At 37.3% G+C, this 19,988-nt stretch overlaps 1 protein-coding gene across 1 annotated transcript; it reads left to right on the top strand.

Moving 5' to 3' along the window:
* The first annotated feature begins 12,514 nt into the window (after window positions 1-12,514).
* LOC125466009 (nuclear factor interleukin-3-regulated protein-like) lies at window positions 12,515-14,490 on the top strand. Its single transcript, XM_048560088.1, has one exon. The coding sequence runs from the start codon at window positions 12,522-12,524 to the stop codon at window positions 13,575-13,577; it is 1,056 nt and encodes a 351-aa protein (XP_048416045.1). The 5' UTR covers window positions 12,515-12,521; the 3' UTR covers window positions 13,578-14,490.
* Window positions 14,491-19,988: the final 5,498 nt, after the last annotated feature.

Here is a 19,988-nt window from a genome sequence, read left to right as displayed (position 1 = left end):
AATAATGTCTGAAAAGCCTATGCAGTAAAAAGCAATGCAAATGGCAGCCTGTAATTTCAAATAATTTTAAAGTGAGTGAGTGGTAAGAAAGTAGGCTAGGAGGTATAAGCGGTATATTGTGCCAATGCATGAGATGATTGTGTGTCCGTACATGTTAATAAACTGACAGGAGTGTGTAAGGCGTAAGCATGGTGTGCTCCAAAGTGACATCCTGAAGGGGTGAAGTCATGTGTTAGCTTATCTGAAACCGGCCTTGATGATGTGGTGAGGCCAGTAGCCTTGTGGTGCCCACCTGTGTAGCAGACAAATGGAAAAGGCCAGTGTCCATGGAGCACGTGGGGAGATGGTGGTGTTGTATGAAGGCAAAGAAGCAAGTGGCCATCTGTGGCATCAGGTAACAGCTCTCACTTTCATGTAGGGAATCAGCAGCATCTAATTTTTTTATGGAAAGAGGGGAGAATGAGAGAGTGGAATGGGGAAATGAGGCAAGATTAGCTATAAATGAGATGCTAATGCATGAAAGGTAGGTATGTGTCAGTCATTAGCGAGATTCAGAATTAGCCATTAGATCTTTAAGGGGAGAATCAAAAATTTATTTCCCAACTACAGTTACCTGACATTTTCATTCCAGCCTTATTTTCTCAACTTCCTCACCCACATCACTCAATGCCTCAGAAAATTCCACACCATGTCTCCATTTATTTAAAATGAGAGCAAATTTAGATTTCTTTAATTGCCGGGGAGTTGAACTCTTAAGCTACTATAATGTTTGCATGTAAGTCTCGGCTACATGGCTCCTACATTTTGCAAGCTGGTGATTGGAAGATAGCCAGCTGAAAGATTTGGCTAGACGCTGACTGAAGCAAAACCTTTCATGATGTAAAGCAGTTGGATCAAAATGAAAAGATGAAATATGATTAAAATCAACATTTTACAAGAGAGTGACTAAAATGCTAATTGCGATGAATAAAAATCATAGATGTGACGTGAATGATATGATTAACATAATTGATTGTACTTCACCGAAGTGTGATTCATGAGGTTTATAAATCAAAACAGTCAATGCAAAGTTTACTTCACAAATTTCTCTCATTACTTCTCTCCACTGAAGACTTCCACTGCATCTTAACAGTTAACAGGAACATTGTAATACAGCAGTGTATGTGCTGCAACATTAAACAAGGTCACTCTTTGAGTGATTTGGGAAGACCATACGATGTGTAAAACAAAGTTGATGTGTATTGGTATCAATTAACTATCATTGGCTGTCTCCAGAAAAGAGTAAAATTCTCAATGGAAAAATCTGGATTCTGAAAATTTGCATTGAAGTCTGGCTCATTTCTCAGATCTATTTTTTTTTACTTTTCTTATTTATTCAGGGATATGGCTGTTGCTGGCTAGGCCTACATTTATTTTCCATCCCCAACTGCCCTTGAACTGAATGCTTTGCTCAGCCATTTCAGAGGACATTATTACTGGGAACAAATTGAGAGCTTCCGAAGACTTCTGAAATAGGATCACAAAATCATGGAATTGTACAGCATAGTTGGAGCTATTTGGCCATCCATGCCTCTGCTAGCTCTTTCAAATGACTGACTGGAAAAGGCTGCACCAAACTGGGCATAAATTTGACATGTCTTTCGTCAAATGGCAACCAGAAAGTTGAGATTTTCATTTATCACATAAATTCACATATTGTTGTGGCCCTGAATCTCTGAAGCATGCATGTTTTCAAACTTAAATCGAAAGTAGAGGTGCAAAGCTGTTGATTGCTGCTTGCAATACAGATATGTTTTAAAAGTTACTCAGAATCATAGCTAATGTGTTATGTTTGAGTATGTGCTTGTATTTATAATGTTTATTTGTGTATTCATCAATACACAAAAGCAGGCAAGACATGCAACCTTTGGTTATTGAAATGTACATAGGGTAAACTGATATTATGGAAAGTTTAAATTTTACCTGGAATTTTGCAACAAACAAAATAACTTACATACATCATTGAGGTAAGCATACAGTATGCAACTCAGTAACATTTATTTTAATTGTAATAAGTAATAGTAATAAGGTCTTATCAGAAACAGTTTCTCAGGCGAGTACAATCATCATCATTTAAAATAGGAAAAAAAATGTAATGAATAGGCCGTTAAGTGACATTCATTGGGTCGCTCTTTCAGAGAGATTGGACAATGATGATCTACCATGGTCTGTGATATTCAATGACAGCTGTTGCTTTGCAAGCTACATTTGACATACAATGGCAAGTGTATATATGCAGATTTCCTTCCTAACCTAATATAAGATACAATGTTATAACAATGGCCTAACGATGCCACTACAACAAGTTATCTGGTTATTTATCTCATTGGTGCTTGTGGGACTTTACAGAAGTCAACAGCTACATTTTTTTACATTTCCTGCATTACAACAGTGACTACACTTTAAAAACCGTATTCATTGCCTGTGATGCACTGAACATATCCACAGGACTGATGTAATTTTTTTTTCTTAATCAGTCATTTATATGATTGTATTGTCTTTCTTTTATTCAGTTTTACTACTTATGAAACCTAGCCACTGATGTGAAATATCTCTTTCTTGAGTCACATTTAGTTTTGAATCACTAACCATCCAAAGAAATCCAGATTTTACAGAGCCATTTTTAAACATTTTGTCCCTTAATTGGTTCCTTTTGTATTGGTATAAACAGCTTCTTTTCCTAGCTGCTATCATTTATGAAGCAAAGTCACTGGACTCAAATCAATTACTGTGCTTTCTCTTCACAGATGTTGCCAGACCGTCTGCGTTTCTCCAGCAATTTCTGTTTTTGTTTGTTTATAGATGGAACAATGCTGTTTAACTTGGTAACTAGTTAAATGATTACTACCAACCCACTGTTTTTGACTAGGATTACCTTGTGCTTATTGAATTAAGCCAAACTTTGTTTTATTACTTTTAAAATTTTGTCATCAAGATCCAAGGCTTCAACGAAAACTACACAGCATTGACAATGTCATCTGGAAAAGAGACAAAGCATTAGCATGAAAACCAGTCAGTTTGGCAAACAAAGCCAACAACTCCAGCTGCAACCCGAGCCATAGATCTGTGTTAAAACATTAAAAATCCAGGATTTCTTCAAATAGGAAGTATTATGTTATTATCAATTAACATACTTGCTTACTTACATACAGGCATTATTAGGTATTTTTGTTTCATTTTCCATGCAGTGTTATGCATTAAGTGAGAAAACATATCACCTCCAGATAAAAATAATCCTGCAATGTCAATTGACACAGAATGATTTTCAAAAGTGAATGTGACCTCTTACATAGAAAATTAGCCCCAGTGATCTCACATTTCAAGATGTTTTACTTACAAATATAAATAAAAAACAGAACTGGGCTTTCAAAAGCCTGAAATAATAAGCCTGGGTGACATCAGTCAGTTCCTGTTACTACTAACATTCAAATGTAAAATGATATTTGCTCAAGCAACATAGATTTGTAAATTAATAACTGAAAATTCAATAATAAGCTCAATTAATTCAGAATTAAAAGATACATCAGTAATCATGAAAGTATTTGGAATGTTGAAAATGTGATTCTAGACCCATTACAATGTGGTTTACTTTATCACTACTATGAAATGGGCTAACAAGCCAGTTATATTCACCTAGAGCCGTCACTATCACCTTTCCTGGGAATTGGAGTAGGTAACTAACACTTGCTTTGCTAGCAATGCTCAAATCCCATTCAGGAGTACAAAGCTGTATTCTTGATCATGTTAAATCGTGGGGCAGACTCCAGTGGCTAACTTGTCTACTCCTGCTCCCAGTTCTTAGTTCTCATGTTCTTGTGTTCCAAAACAGCTTGGAAACAGTGTCAAAACATCATGGTGGTAAAAATTTTACTCCAAGCTAAAACTACTAAATCAAGTTCTGAATAAGAATTAGCATAATAAACTATCAGTTAAGGCAGCATAATATTACTTAAAATTTACTGCTGTGCTGAACAATTCACCTTTTTCCTCCCTTGTTGAACTCACATATTTAGCATCAACTGGTAAAAAGAGTGAATTCCAAGTTGCCATTGTGATATGGACTCCATGATGGAATCATATTAATTAAAGCAAGGGCACCCTCCATTGCACAATTAAACTCATACACATGCTTCGTGCCTTAAAACTATAAAATGTATTTTTAAGTAACAATATAAACATGGATTTTTCAACAATTCTAAGTTTCAGAAAGCTAATTGCTATTACGAAGTGATACTGGAACGAAACAATGGAGTTAAGTCGTGGACACCCTCACTTCAGCATAGAGTTTTTACTTTCTGATGTTGAATAATTAATATTGAAAAATGGTCAAAATGTAAGCGAACGCTGGATAAATACATTTTAGCTTGTAATAACGAAAGTCGGTACCAGTCACTCCAGTTTCCTAAAGGCTCATTTACGTTGTTAGAGTTATTAGACAAACTTCTTACTTATGGTGTAATACCATGCAAAACTCTAGGTGGTGATGTAATCAAGCAAAGATAAGTCCAACACAGCGACAGGGTGATATGCGTATTATATAATAAAAGTCAAATTTATCGGAGTGCTTCTAATGGTTATAAGAAAAGGCCCATCAAGAAAAGAAACACGCGCTACATTCTATCAAATAGCATAATTCTTACCTCATTATATTTGATTTTTAAAATATTCATCCATGGAAGAGTAATTCGCAAGGTCACCATGTATTGTCCATCCCTAAATTCCTTTGAAGTACAAGTAAATAGTTTAATCGGCTATTTCAAAAGGCAAATGCATGATTGTGGGTGTCGAGTCACATATAAGAGTGGCAAATGCCGATCTGTGAAGGACACGAATGAACCTATAAGGTTTTATTGGCCAGAGCAGAAATGGCTGGAGAAACTCAGGAGGTCTGGCAGCACTTGTGGAAAGAGAACACGTGTTGTGTCTCGGTGTTCTCTCCACAGATGAATCACAGAATCCCCACAGTGTGGAAACAAGCCCCTCAGCCCGAAAAGTGCACACCGACCCCTGCTGCCAAACTTGCCAGGTTTCTCCAGCAGTTTCTGCTTTTGATTCAGGTTTGCAGCATCCGCATGTCTTTTTTTTGTTTTACTTCATGTTTTTTATAGCAATCTGATTCTTTCCTAACCACCGATAATGAGGCTACCTTTGTATACTTAATTGAATTTAAATTCCCCAATAGGTGTGTTTACAGACTGTGATTGTTCTACACTTATCAGGAAAGACTTGAAAAGTCATCATTGACCGGAATTGCAGCCGTTAACTACGTTGATTTGTTTTAATTCTGAGAATATCAAAGTCGAGTTTCATTTATTGCATTGCTTTTCCTGTGCTAGCATTCAAACCATAACACGAATCAGCAGATCCGTTACAACTATTGTGAATTAAAACTAAATTCACTTTGCCCTCTTGTGGCCGGGATTAATCATATTCGTGATCACTCCCTGGTTTTTAAGACTGATCTCTGGTTCTGCGCTATAAGCCTCTGTTACGTAAATACGGCATGCCCTTTCCTTTTTACACGTTTGTTATGCAAAAACAGGTTCACCGATTAACACGCGTATCTGCACAGACTGAACTTCAGATTCCCCTCTGTTCTCAGGAGACCGGACACGGGTACATTTAGAGAGTCAGCAACATACTGAAAAGAGGCCCAGCAGCGAGGTGTTTGCGGTGAGTATTTGGGTTACTTGTTTACTATGCATTACAGTTTGCAACAAACCTAATCAGTTTTTTTGCATTGTTCCAGCATTAGTTCATGTCAATCAACGCTGCCAGCCTTGAATGCAATGCTAATGCAATATAATCGACTGTATCAATGAGGTGTGCTTTGTCAATAATGTTATAACATTGTTAAACTTGTTTCGCACTCATATGTGATTGTACCGGAACAGTTTATAAATATCTACGCAAATTACAACAGTACACCATTCTGAAATGTATACAAGAAGGAGAACGGGTGAAAGCAATAGACTATTAAACTACAGATTTACACGATAAATTGGGATTTAGGTCCTGTTTACAGCGTCCAACCTTTGGCTGTTAAAACTATTGTGTCAAATCTTGGTTTATAAGTTTACTCAAAACATATAAGGTATCATCATATTGGCCCTCTGTCCAACTTCTGGGGTTACAGTCTGGAATGCACTGTCTGAAAGAGCGGTGGAAACAGATTTAAGAATAACTTTTTAAGGAAGTTAAACAAATATTTGAAAATGACAATGCAGGATCACGGGGCAGGGAGGAGATAGTGACGAATTGAATAAGGTTTTCAAAGAGCTTACCAGGGTATATTGGGTCAAATGGCCTCATTTAGCGTAATGCGAATCTGTGAACGCTAACCATACTTGCAAACTGTGTTGGGACAACGAAGAATGCCACTGATGACAGCGTATAAATCAAACTACAACAATGATGCGGAATTCAAAAACTTGGAGAGCAGACCGTCACATACAGGTGTGACTGGTGCATGAATATCTACGTTAACGCCTTGGAGAAAGTTTACTGGGTTGTTGGAAATCCGCTCACCTTTTCTAACAGGCTCCGGTGAGATAATAAAGACGATACTTTTGTCACCAGAAAATAAGGCCTTTAAAATCAGCGTGCTTATGGATTACAGTAGATGTTAAACTCAAAAGGCGTAAATTAAGACATTTGTCACCTTACAGGTTGTCTCGGGGAATTGCATGCCCTTATGCAATCAATATTCTCTCCAAAAATGTGTTTTGTTTTGCCTAATCTTGGTTATGGCCAGTTGTATGCTCCAGATATGGCAACTGGAATTAGCATTACTGCTGTAGGAAAGTTTATGGTGAGATCTTTGCTTCCTTGGCGCCAACTCTGCACAACAGCCTGTAAAATTGTTTTTAAAACACCGAAATGAAGCTAATGAGACGGTGTGTAAATTAGTGGAGAATATAGGTAGAGTCACATATTTTAAATACTTTAAGCTTCTGTTCACTGACAAAATAGTACTTCTTACTGAAACAGAAACCTCATGCATGACTCCTTGCTACCACAATGTACACAGTTAAGATAAGCATTGCCTAATGTTTGTGTAATTGGACTTTTATCTTGTGTAATGCTCACAACCTCAAGAAATTACCCGTTCTGGCAAAACTTGCAACCCTTCACTTTCATCCACATATCGTTATATTACAACAGGTTCAGAAATAAACGTCCAAAACTGTTTATGTTAGAAATATGTTAGAAGTTATGTAATCTTGACGCTTTCAAAGTCATCCTTACTAGGGTTACTTTAACACTAATTATTGTTCTATAACTGAAAAGGAAAAACTTAGGGTTTAAGTTTTATTTCAAAACGACAAATCTGTTAGTACCTCAGGGGACTCTTTCGAAATTTTTGGTAGCTCTGAGTGTACAAATAAAGGCAGTTTAAATACACATTGTGCCTACCCAATGCCTCGTAAATGTATTTAATGCCCAGGTTTCCCCAGGGTTTCTCCTCGTAAAAATAATAATTGATGCTTTTAGATAAAGTAGTAAATATTCCCCACATGCATAGGTGACAAACTACCTAAATATAGGGTGACATAGTACACTGTGCCCGACCACGTATCGCTCCGCTCCTCCCCGGCCCCACCCGTTCTCACTGTGTGTACGAGTAAATTTCCACTGGGTATCTCGAGCAACTCGTGAAAAATGATGATTATATTAGCAATCAGCGCTGACCAGCCGTGGTCAACTATAGGATTCTTCTAACCATCTGAGGTCTTTCGAAGTCAAAGATCAAACGTTGCTGATCTGTCTGGCTGTGTGCAACGCCAAACACTGCACTACGGTAAGCAAATCGTGGGTTCTTTGAAATTCAGAAAGAAACATTCAGATTACGGTTCAATTCCCTGTCAAGTGATGGAACAAGGGAAAGTTTATTATGTATTTAGTAAACAATAAAATGTTTATAAAATAACGCAAACTCGCGAAAAACAATCACTTCCAAATTCGAGATAACAAGGTGTAGAGCCTGATGAACACAGCAGGCCAAGCAGCATCTTAGGAGCAGGAAAGCTGACGTTACGGGCCTGGACCCTTCATCAGAAACGTCAGTTTTCCTGCTCCTCTGATGCTGTTTGGCCTGCTGTGTTCATCCAGCTCTACACCTTGTTACCTCGGATTCTCCAGCATCTACAGTTCCTATTATTTCTGATACACTTCCTAATTCGAGTTTGGTCACCTGACAGGCAATTGCCCCGCTCTCTTTAAACTTAGATATTGCGCTTTTATAGATGGTGAATCATCAGGGATTCTTATCATGGAAGAATTATTGCGTACATGACAGCTTAAGTTTCGTGGAAAATAAAGAAACTCGTAGGCTAGATTTTCCGCTACTGTACGCTGTACACTTGTGAAAGTGTCATGCAAATTTTGCTAGCGTAGGATGACCCGCCCACTAGTATTAGGTCATGTCTTCTTCAGCAAAGGTTGGAAATGTTGCTTGAGCATGTATAATATTTGCTTTTGAAAGAATGGCACTGCATCACAGAACTGAAAATCCGCTCAGATTCATATATTAACAATGTAAACACTTACCTGATTTAAGTACTCCCACTCTTCTATCCCTAAAGACCTGAACAATCACAGATCTCCATTATGTTCATACCTTTAAGGCAAGTTCTGATTACTTTGCACCTGATGATTTAGCATTGATATAAGATTTTCAATAACAAATGTACAACTTTGCAAACTGTAAAACAGGAAGGCCAATTAATGTGTTTCAAGATGACAGAAGGTCAAAATATTTAACATGTCTTAGACAATGTACAAGCACATTTAACCAGTATCCTGAATCAGAGTAATAGAGAAATAGAATTGAATGTTTTAATTTATATGTAAACATGAAAGAAATTATGTAATTTTGTCTCCTTCTATTTGGCAGCTGACCTGTTTAATTATATAACTTGAATGTTACATAATGGGTTGTTTTATGGCATAATATGGTGTGTACTTTAAGATCCACTTTGCATTATGTCTTGTAAACTTACAACAACTGGATATCCAACATGCTTGAAACAGACAGTACAAATAGTTACTAAAGGTATGGATCTGAAGAGTTGGGTTAATAAAGCAACACTCAACAAACCTAGCAAAATGTCACCATTTATAATCAGAAATTTGGAGGTTGTTTCTAGGTCTTACACTCAAAATGTTGAGTGAGCTTGCCTCTTTAAAAATCTAAGGTTAATTTTACCATTAACAGTTTTGAGATTACTTGTCATTTCCTTTATACAAGTCTTTAAGATCAGTACTGCGGCTATGTCACACATTTATTGGAGAAGACTAACAGAGTAAGCATACAGGGAAAATTGCCTGCTCACTGACGCTCCAAAATTAGATGTATTTAAGAACAAGAATGAAGAAAGTTACAGAACAGGAACAGGCCCTTCGGCCCTCCAAGCCTGCACTGACATGTGTCTGAGAATAATTTTAAAAATCAGAAATCTTACCTTTGGTCAGTTGGAGGCTTTTAGGATTCCAATCCTCATTAATTGCAATATTGGCGCACTGCCGTGATGGGGAAATTGCTTCTAAAGTGGCCTCAGTCCACTTGTCGACATTTTAAACTGTCTTCGTGTCAAAATTGTATGACACACAAAATATTTATGTCATAAATATTCTATTCTATGTAACAGAAAATCAATCACAACCCAAACTATGTGTTATAAAGGGAGACATAGGAAAGAGACCAAAGAGTGGTCGGCTAAAATTTGGATACAATTATAAAAATGAACGCCAGTGTAGAAAAGAACACTACACAGAAATGGGGTAGGGTTATTTTTGCAGATAGAATTAAGTGGTTACTTCTTAACTGTTTCAAGTTTGAACTGCTAGCAGAAGAATGGGAGAAAATAAACACAGATTTATCAGCCAAGTGGACTATTTTTGTACTGTCATTTGAAACACAATTGATATTGTTTCATCTTAAAGGATGCAGTCCCAATTAATTTTACTTATTTCCTTAAAGAAAAGTGTTAATAAAAGTCCCTTTGTGAAAGCCCACTCTTCAGGATGATTTTCACATTTGCCTTCCTACATTTTATGTAATTGTGACTATTTATCAACTTCACAATATTCCCCAGGACAAACAAAATCAGCTTCAAATGGTGTCTTAGAAAACAGTAATGTTCTCAGTGCCATTGCTACTCTGTAAAATGGAGTACAAAAATGTACATTCCAGATTATTTTTAAACAAAGTCATTGAAAAGAGAGATACCTATCCCATCCATGTAAATTAATTTGGCATTCTGTCCTTACTATTCATGTAAGTTTGGCGACATAGGAGACCCTAAATTAATATATTTGGGGAAACACTATCAAGTAAATGTAACTGAAATTGCTTCAAATGTACTGGTTGTATGATAAAACTATAGTTTGAGATAATGTCAGATTCAACAGAACTTTAACATTAATATTCCTAAACAGCACCAATTTTCAACTTCATGACAGTCCAAACTGTTTAAATTTTGAAGTTGTCAGAACGACATCACAGGCAGATTAGAAATCTTTAGCTTGCATGTGATAACATTATTTTATTTGTCCTCTCCTCCAGAAACAAAAGGCCACTAGCTAAGTATTGTTTTACCGAAGTGCTTCATCCTTTTTAAGGTATATTTTGTGCACAAATCATGCACACAGGAATTTTGTGACTACATTTTCAGAGTTGACTAATAAGTTTTTGAAACATTCAGGAAAATGGACAATAAGCACATATTGTAAAAAGTTCTTGCAACAAATTTTGGATTTATTTTTCTAAACTGTCTTCAAACTGATGGTGGTATCAATGCTGGAGTGCTTGGGACTGTAAAAAGCTTAATTTTAGTCTTTAGCAAATAGTCGAGAAAACTAAACTGTCAAAATTTGAAAGTAGATAACGTACCTTTCTCTACAACTAAAACTGTTAAATTATTCCTGTCAAAATCAGAAAGGAAGCCTTCTCCATCCATGCACGATTGTTTTTTAAGCCCTTTTGTTCTTAGAAATGCGATCTCACTTTTGTTATCAGAATCTGTTCTGTGTAGAGATGGCACGTGGGTGTTTATTTGACTGTTTCAGTTTCTTTGAAAAAGTCTAGACATGGAGGTGGAACACTAAGTGTTGGAGTCATCGTGGTTAATGTAAAATTCTTGAACATTTTCATTCGGTCCTTCCAAGTCGAGCAACCTATTTCTCTTATCTCAAAATTTATCGGCTCTTTTATAAACGGGGTGGAAGCAATAGAGGAACACTTTCAAGTATTTAGTTGAATAAAACATGCTTGAAGGTAATCGAATCTGCTGGTGCTTTTAATACGCGGGTCGCATCTCTAGAACAGATATCTTTCATTTTGTTAGATTACTGTAGTCTTCCCTTTAAACCTGTTAAACGTGATAGCACTGCGTGATTTGCAATTCTCATCCATTAGAATGTGTTGTCAATAAAGTAATGAGATAAATGTCAGGAGAGAAATTGACAAGAAAGGAGTGTGAAATAGAAATAAACTGTCCAAGAGTGGAAAAGGTGTTGGTCAAATGAAGGGTAGTAGGTGGTATTTAAAGCGGAAATCCCGTGATCTGAAACAAAAATGGAATACAGTGGGGGATTTTGAGGAAGATCAAATCGCCAGTACTGATGAAAGAAAAGTTCTGTCATCTTTTAGTGATGTCAGTACTTTAACAGTTAGGCGATCAAGAAGCAAAATTAATGTCTCATCAAAAAAAGGTAACAAACAGACAAAAAAAAATGCTTCCGAGGAGGGTACCAACAGTCCACATCTGATACCTACCAATGAAACTCTTAGGTGCGGTATTACGGATGTTGAGAGATCTTTGCAACCAAAGTGGGAGCTCTTCTGCATTGCTAGTTCTCAGAGATATTTCGGATCACGTTCTAGTGATCCTAAGTAGAATGATTATTTAGTTATATGTTGTAGGGATGGATACTGTGGCAACAAATATTCCAGGCTTTATTTTATTGAATTTTTTCCACCCCTCCCCAACAAATTTCGTTTACAGACCCCAATCTGGTATTTTGATTGCAAAAGTGCATCTTCCGCCACATTATACTGGCAGAAGTGATCTTCCTTCCTTTGTTAACGCTGGTGCAGCGATTATAACAATGTTTTATGTGGTTTTCGCAGATGTCCTGAAGTGTAAGCATCAACTTGGGACGAAAGTTGCGAGGAGGAAAGTGTAGCGACTTGGGGACTGGGCAGCGGTGCGCATGTGCAGCAGCGGTTGGCGGCCGAGAGCAGGCGGCGCCATGTTGGCGAGGTAGAGGGTGTCCACTGCCCGTGTCAACGCTCCGTTGCCTCGATGGTCTAGGGATCGCTGTCGGCTCTCTGGCAGTCGCTGAAAATAGAACGACAAAAGAAGCAAGTCTTAAACAGATAGAGTAATTCCGTTGGCCCATTCCCTCGCTGCAGGGGTGGGTGGGGTGTGGGTAGTGGTGAGGGAGCTAACTTCTTCCCGCCTGCCCGCTCAAGGGCCATGTTGTCCACATTCGACGCCATCATGGAGCTGGAGCCGCGGCCTTTGAAGAGCGGCAACTTACGGGGCAAATTCAACGCACGCAGAAAGAGGGAGTTCATGCCCGAGGAGAAAAAAGACGCCTCTTACTGGGAAAAGAGGCGGAAAAACAACGAGGCGGCCAAGCGTTCGCGCGAGAAGCGACGCTTCAACGACCTCGTGCTGGAGAGCAAAATGCTGGCGCTCAACGAGGAGAACGCCTGTCTCCGGGCCGAGCTACTCACCTTAAAGATGAGGTACGGCCTCATCAGTTCCACGGCCTATGCCCAGGAAGCCCAGATCCTGCAAGGCTGCATGCAGAAGTATTTCGCGAGGCACAGAGCGATAGAAATGGACTCTCACTTTCTGGAACTGGACGCCCCATTTCTGAGGGACGGCTGTTGCCGCACTCACGCAAGATACACCTCAGGGAGTGTGTCTGTCGATCCCACTGATTCCACTTCCCCACCTACAGGAGTTAGCCAACTTCACGGGAAGTGCACTAGCCCCGCTTCGGTTAGAGTGCAGAAGCAACAGCCTGCAGATTTTTCTACAGATGAGTCCACCGCGCATAATCCTTCCTTAAATCCATTAATATATTCCAGATACTCGCACCCATTCAATGAAGCATATCCCTGCTACAGACCTTCAAGTACTTCCCCAAATGTAACAGAAGCAGACCATAAAAACAGTAAAAGAGAATCAGAAGATGATGCGGAAGACGAACAACAGGTTCCTAAAATGCATCATTTTTCTCCTGTCGGTAGTTGCAGATATGAATACTCTGCAACGCCCAAATCAAATAGTTCTGCTCTTCCTCACAAACTGAGAATAAAGGCAAAATCAATGATTGCAAAAGAAGAAAAGGATGATACAGAATTTCATCTTGAGATGTCATGGAAGGACCAACCCCGCCTCACAAAGGCTAGAAGTGCCTCATTGACAGAGATTAGGGACATCGATGTGAATTACTGTGGAAGTATGTGCAATTACAAGGCAGCTTTTAGACCGTTTATTCCTATTTGCCATTCAGTTTAATTGAAGAATTTATTCATCATGATCAAACTTTAAACAGAATTTGTGTAATATATCTTAATTCTGTTTTCTTGAATTCTTTTACTTAATCAGAAACAGTATAGTCTCAAAGTTGAAGTTTTTTTTAAGACTGAACAGGCTGAATAGTCTGCTTCTCCTGTTTCTGCTTAAGTTCTTAAACATTTGATTGTATTGGAGACAAAAGATGAGTATATTGTATGGGTAGACCTGTCTAAATTATACGTATTATACATTTGCTTTGTTTATACCACATTGATAGCAATATTGGAAACAAGCATCTGAGTACAATTATAAATACACTTTAATTGAATAGAATATGTTTACATACTTGACGATAATGGTGAACAATGAAGTTGTCAATTATGAAGTGGAATTTCATATTGTAGTACTATTATTTAAATAACTTGGTGGTTACAGGTAATAACCTTTTTGTTGTGGTGCCTGTTTTATTCTATATCATTTCTGATTGGATTAAATTGATGTCCATAAAACAAAAACAAACTATTAGAAAAGACTGGCATGCACCCAGTTAGCTTGTGAGGCTTAAAGAGATAACATATTTCTTCTGAAGATGTTAAATTCAGTTAAAATGCAGTTCAGTTTAAGCTTAATTTAATTTAATAGACCTTTCTTTTTAACACTTCTTCACTTATCATGGAAGCAATCAAAACTTGACTTGAACATGCTGACCCAAGGCTTGAAATGACTAAATATATCTAAAAATGATTTGCTTATACCTGTGTTAAACTGACGAGTTTGTTTATCACAATTATTATCAGCAGTAAGTTGTTAGCTTTGAATTTTGCAAGTACCTTGGCTGATTTATGCTGCTCACAAACCTGAACCTGCTGAGTGACATTGTTCTTTTTCTCATCTTATGTTGAGATTGCTTAAATTCAGGCTCAGTAATAAATCCTACGATCAAAGATATTTTCTTCAAGCTGACCTGTATCCATTCATAATGTTTTAGATGTAAATGAATTAGTTGTTAATTAAATGTGTAAAATAAATTTTTACAGAAATAGCAGTTTATTATGTGTGTGTTTTAATTGGTGTTTTCATTTGTAATGATACTAACCTGTTAATGATATAACTAAAATTATTTCAAATGAATAGAAAACAAATTGAAGTAATTACTCCTATATACCAGTTGAGGTTCCACAATTATTTTTGTTCTTTCTTTCTAAGTTATTTCTTTTTCACAGGCAAGATTTAATGGTATGAAATGGTTCTTTGGAGGTAGCAAGGCTCTGTTGTCTCAGCAAAGTGATGATTAGCTATCTTTTGAGTTCAAGCATTGAGACCTGTATTTATAGTAGAATTTGGAGTATGACCAGAGGCAGGTGAGCCCATAAATTTTAACTGCCACTAATCATCTGCCTTCGGAAATTTTTCTTTGAAACTTGCTCAGGAAGGTGATGGCTAACTGCTCATAAGCAGCAGGTTGCCAATTAAATTGCCTCACCTTAGGGCATTTGTCAGATCCCAGTCTGTACAGATAAGCCCTTGCTGAGGTTGAAGCTGAGCCAGTGACTTGCGGTAACCTCTCGCAGCAGTTTGGAGCCCTTATTGAATTTAACCCTAGCCCCAAATAGTGGTTATTAGAGGGATCCTCTCTGTCCTTTACAGGTGCTTCTCTTTCGTAATGATAGCCTGGCAATATTGACCAGTCTTTACTTCTAATCTCTGCAGAATTCCTTAGAGGGTACCTTCACCTTGAGTGGCTTGTTGCTCCACCACCTATATAGGAAACCTATCTATGATGGGGTTGTTGATTTTTCCATTGAGGGAAGCCTTTTACTGGCTCTCCAGTCATGGTAACCTGCCTTCTTAAGGAGACCATCTAATTGATTACCTTCTCAAAATTTGCTCTTTGGCTTCCATCTGACGTTTATAGTTTCTAGATCCACATTAACACTCTGACAGCATTGGGACAATTGAACAAAAGTTCACCCATGAATATTAGCAAGCTATTTGATTGGTGCAGTTATCTTGGCCTAGCTGAGTTCACCCTAACTTGCATGCCAGAGGCACTGGGGTGCCATCAGAAGCAACTGGTTCTTTTCTTACTAATTTAGGCAACAGTGCTGAAATCAACTGCAACCAGTTGTATCAATCCCAATCTGGTCCTCCATTATTGCCTAATTTAATATCAGTGAACCGGCGATCTAATGAGTAACTTCTCTGACGTGTGAAACTGGTTAACTATTCTGCAGTAATCACAATGATCTTGAGTCTCAAATACTGAACCTGAACATTGGCATGGATTTGTTTGGCCAGATGGCCTGTCTTGATGATGTATATTCTGTACCATGAAATTGGAGGGTGAAAATTGACATGTTAGTTTATACACGTTAATGAGTAATTTTTTATTGATTGTGGTTGAAGCCAATATGACTGGTCAATAATGACCTTTGTAAGGTCCTTGTGGAATTTTGATCAGCAACAAAGGGATGGCAATCACTGCTGACCTTAAAAAGAGTGGTCACAAAGATTTCAGCAGTGCAGTACCTTGAGTTCCTTAATTACATTGTGATGGAATTTGTCTCCATTCATACCATCTAGCATTAGTCAGAATAATCAACCATAGACTGAAGAATTTTTTGCAGAGCACAACTTATAATGGATTATCGTTCATATTGTAATAATTTTGCAGAAAACAAAGGTAAGCATGGATATGAAATTAAGCTAAAAGTTGCAATACAGTCATTAAAACATTATTTTAAAGTTGTTGGGTAAATGATGTTTTTCTAAATGCCCCGAAGTTAGTTCTTCAAGGAGTAACAGCACTTAAACAATAATTATGTCTCAACAGAGATGAACATTTTCAGTAGATTTTACAGTAAGGGCGTGATATAAAAAGACTAAGTTCATGTCATTTCACTGTGTAGTTATTGCTTTTGTAAACTCTGCAACACTAAGGAGCAGGACGTCATCAACGTGCGTAATTTTATTTTTAATTGTGCATATTGCAAAAGTTGCAATCCATTTTACAAATCAATGCAGAATTTCACTGTCCGCAATTTCTAGGCATTATGGGCAAGTCAAGATGAGAAAAAGACCTTAGTACAAATCAAGTTTACTTGGCTTGCCATCTAACCACTATTTGTAGCCACTTTCTTTTGAATTGCTTCAGTTTTGCATTCAGTTTTCTTACAAAAAAAATTATTGAACAATATTGAATTCATAAGATTAAGATCTGTTTTAAGTTTGCCTTCAACTAATATAGCTATTGACTCACAGGGTGCAGCATCTTTTGAAGTAATGTTGTACTGTTAATGTGTCTATTATTAGTTTTTGAACATGAAAAACTATGGAAAGATGGAATTGCTCGAGTCTGAGTTAATGCAGCAGCATACATTCTTAATTGTTTGTAGTCTGCAACGACAGGCCATGATAGTTAAAGCTCCAATGTTCATCACATGGCTGAACAGGAATCTTTCCCATTCCTACTGGCTTCTGTTGGCAAGTGTTGGTAGGATACACAGGTTGATTTTTAACCTGTTTTAACTATATTGTGAACACACTGTCCTTGGACTTCAAGCCCTATGGTGAGACGTGAATGAACCTGGAGTTTCTGGCCTAGAGGCAAGGTGCCACCCATTGTGTTATAAGGCCTCCACTTATTGACAGCCCTCAATTTACCATATTTATTGAATACAGTCCAGCTTGGTATAATGTTGTGAGTTAAAATGTGCATCTGTTTCAGAACCTTAACCATCTTGGCCCATAGTCATGTTTATAACACGTATAAAATTTATAATTTACAGAACTGTGACACTTGTTAAACGATGTACTGTTGTTTGTGAAACATTATCTATGTAATTTATTTCTTGTGGCTCAGCTTCAGGTGATTGTGTTCTGATTGATTCAAGTGCATTCATAAAGTTCAGTTGGCTGATTGGGAAGTCATTAAATTGTTTTGAGAGAATGACTATTGAAATTTATTATTTCAAACAAACTAATATTTTAAAGAATGAGCATAAAATAAGATGAATCATGTATGTTGCAAAAATAAAAGTCTCACATCCCCAGCAACAGTGTGATGAGTTTATTTTTAAAAACTTGTGAATAAAATGTTGCGTGTGGATTTTGCATTTAAGTCACTGATGAAAAGATTGTATTACAGCAAGCTTTCAAAGTATGCCCAGTTAAAGCAACTCACAGTAAATTTTGGCGTACATTGTTTTATCTGGTGTTCAGCAGTCTTACGCAAGGAATTGTTAAGGCAACCATCATAGATAAAATATTGTGTCACTATTTCTTGGGAAAGAGTGCATGCCATTTTGGCAATATGCCAATTTTTTCAGTAGCTACGTTTGTTAGAAGAAAATGTTAAACTTTGAAGAAAAGTAGGGAAAGGCTATCGGGCTTTAAAAGTTTTGGATGTGTGAGACTTTTTTTAAGTAGTTAAGAATTGTATTGAATTTGAAGTCACACTTGTCCTGTATGTGTGATAGTTTTCATAGGCACTAGATGCCATTTTTATATCTTACAATTTTAGCTGCCCTGCATGCAGATGAGTAGGCTTGTTAATTTTGTAAGTCCATTATTATCTTAAATGTCAACTGCTTGGGATTTTTAGCACCTTAGCAGTGTTCCTTATATCTCCAGACATCCTCCATTTATGAAAAATTGCTTGCATGATTTTATGATTCTCATTTTTCCCCAAGTTTGCTTCTTTATAAAGGAACCAATTAATGTTGGTTTTTTTTTTAGAACTGCTTGATAAAATCTCACATAATAGGCTGGTTATAAGAATTGAAGTACTTGGGTAGTAAGTCATGTCCTGGCAGGGATTAATGATTGGCCAACAGACAGAGAACGGAGAATAGGAATAATTGATTTTCTTCTTGTGTTGGCAGGCTGTGATTAGTGGATATCATGAGATATTGGTACCTGTGCCATTCACAAGTTATGACCCGTTAACTGTACATATCAATGATTTTGAGGTGGGGACCAAACGTGATGTGTCCACATTTATGGATGGTGCAAAGCCAAGTGGCAATGTGTGTTGTAATGAAGATGTAAATCAGCTTCAGGAGGTTTGGACAGGTTTAGGGAATCGCAAGAACATGACAGATTGAACATAGTGTGGAATATAATGAGGCTATCCACTTTGGTAGGAGGAACAGATGTGCAGATTATTCCTTATTGTAGGAGGTTGGAAAGTGGGTGTACAATAGAACCTAGATGTCCTTGTCGATTGTGTCACTGAAGGCTAAAATGCAGGCTAAAGGCGGCTAATGGAATGTTACCCTTTATTACAGGAGCATAGAAGTCTTTTTTTTCAATTGTGTAGATTGATTGGCCCATATTTGGAATATTCGTGCAGTTTGGTCTCCTTTTTATATCCGGAAAGATTGGCAGGAGTCTGATTTGGTAGGAGTGCAACAAAATTTCAGCATTTCTTGTCAGGATCCAGGACTGTTCTATGAAAAGACTTGAGACACAAGGCCTGTATTCTCTGGAGTTTTGAAGAATTTGAGATGATCTCATTGAAACTTACAAAATATTGAAAATGACAGGGTGGTTGCAAGTAGGATGTTTCTTCTAGTTGGAGAGTCAAGAACCAAGGGGCACAATTTTAAAAAATAAAGGGGTGTCACTTAAGCCTAAGGTGAGGAGAATGTGTTTTTTTTTACTCGGTTATGTACCTTCAGAATTTTCTATCGCAGAGATCTATGGAAGATCAGTCTTTGAGTAGCTTGAAGATAGAGATTGATTGATAGAGGATTACCAGCAGTAATCAGTAATACCACTGATATCCAGGATTGTGGGAATAGGATAGATTGAGGGCATTAAAGTGTTTGATCAGCCATGATTATATTGAATGGAGGGACAGGATCTTTGGGCTGAATGGCCTACTGTTCCTATGTTTGTAAGAAAATACTTTTTAGCATAGGACAATATGTTGTACTTAGCAGAAGTGTTAGTCATTAGCAAGTCATAGTTTCATACATTTATTAATCTGTATATTTAGTTTTTGTGTAGTATAAGTTAGCCATAAAATGATCTTTGGCTTAGTCATCCTATGTAGAGACACCTAAAATTATTACTTTTCAAAACGGCTAAACAGGTGATGATGAGTCAAGCACCTTTACAGTCAAGAAAATACAAAGATGAGAATCCGCTCAGAAAATGTTCTGTTTATGAGTCTAATTTTTGAGTAAGGCATTAACTATTGTACTGTAATAATTATATAACAATGACCCAGTATTTTACAGCTTCAAGTTTTTATTTTAGTTCACAGCATTTTGTAGAATAAGCGTTAATGTTCTGGGGACATGGGTTGAAGTCCCATTATGGCAGATGGTAAAATTTGAATTAAATAGTGGATGTGAGTTTGCTCGCTGAGCTGGAAGGTTAGTTTTCAGACATTTCGTCACCATT

The sequence above is a fragment of the Stegostoma tigrinum genome, chromosome 30 (assembly GCF_030684315.1).
Source record: "Stegostoma tigrinum isolate sSteTig4 chromosome 30, sSteTig4.hap1, whole genome shotgun sequence".
Lineage (NCBI taxonomy): Eukaryota > Metazoa > Chordata > Chondrichthyes > Orectolobiformes > Stegostomatidae > Stegostoma > Stegostoma tigrinum.
This window is presented reverse-complemented; position numbering and strand designations above follow the sequence as displayed.

Coding starts and splice junctions, on each gene's coding strand:
- LOC125466009 (XM_048560088.1), top strand. CDS start 12,522: ATGTTGTCCACATTCGACGCCATCATGGAGCTGGAGCCGCGGCCTTTG.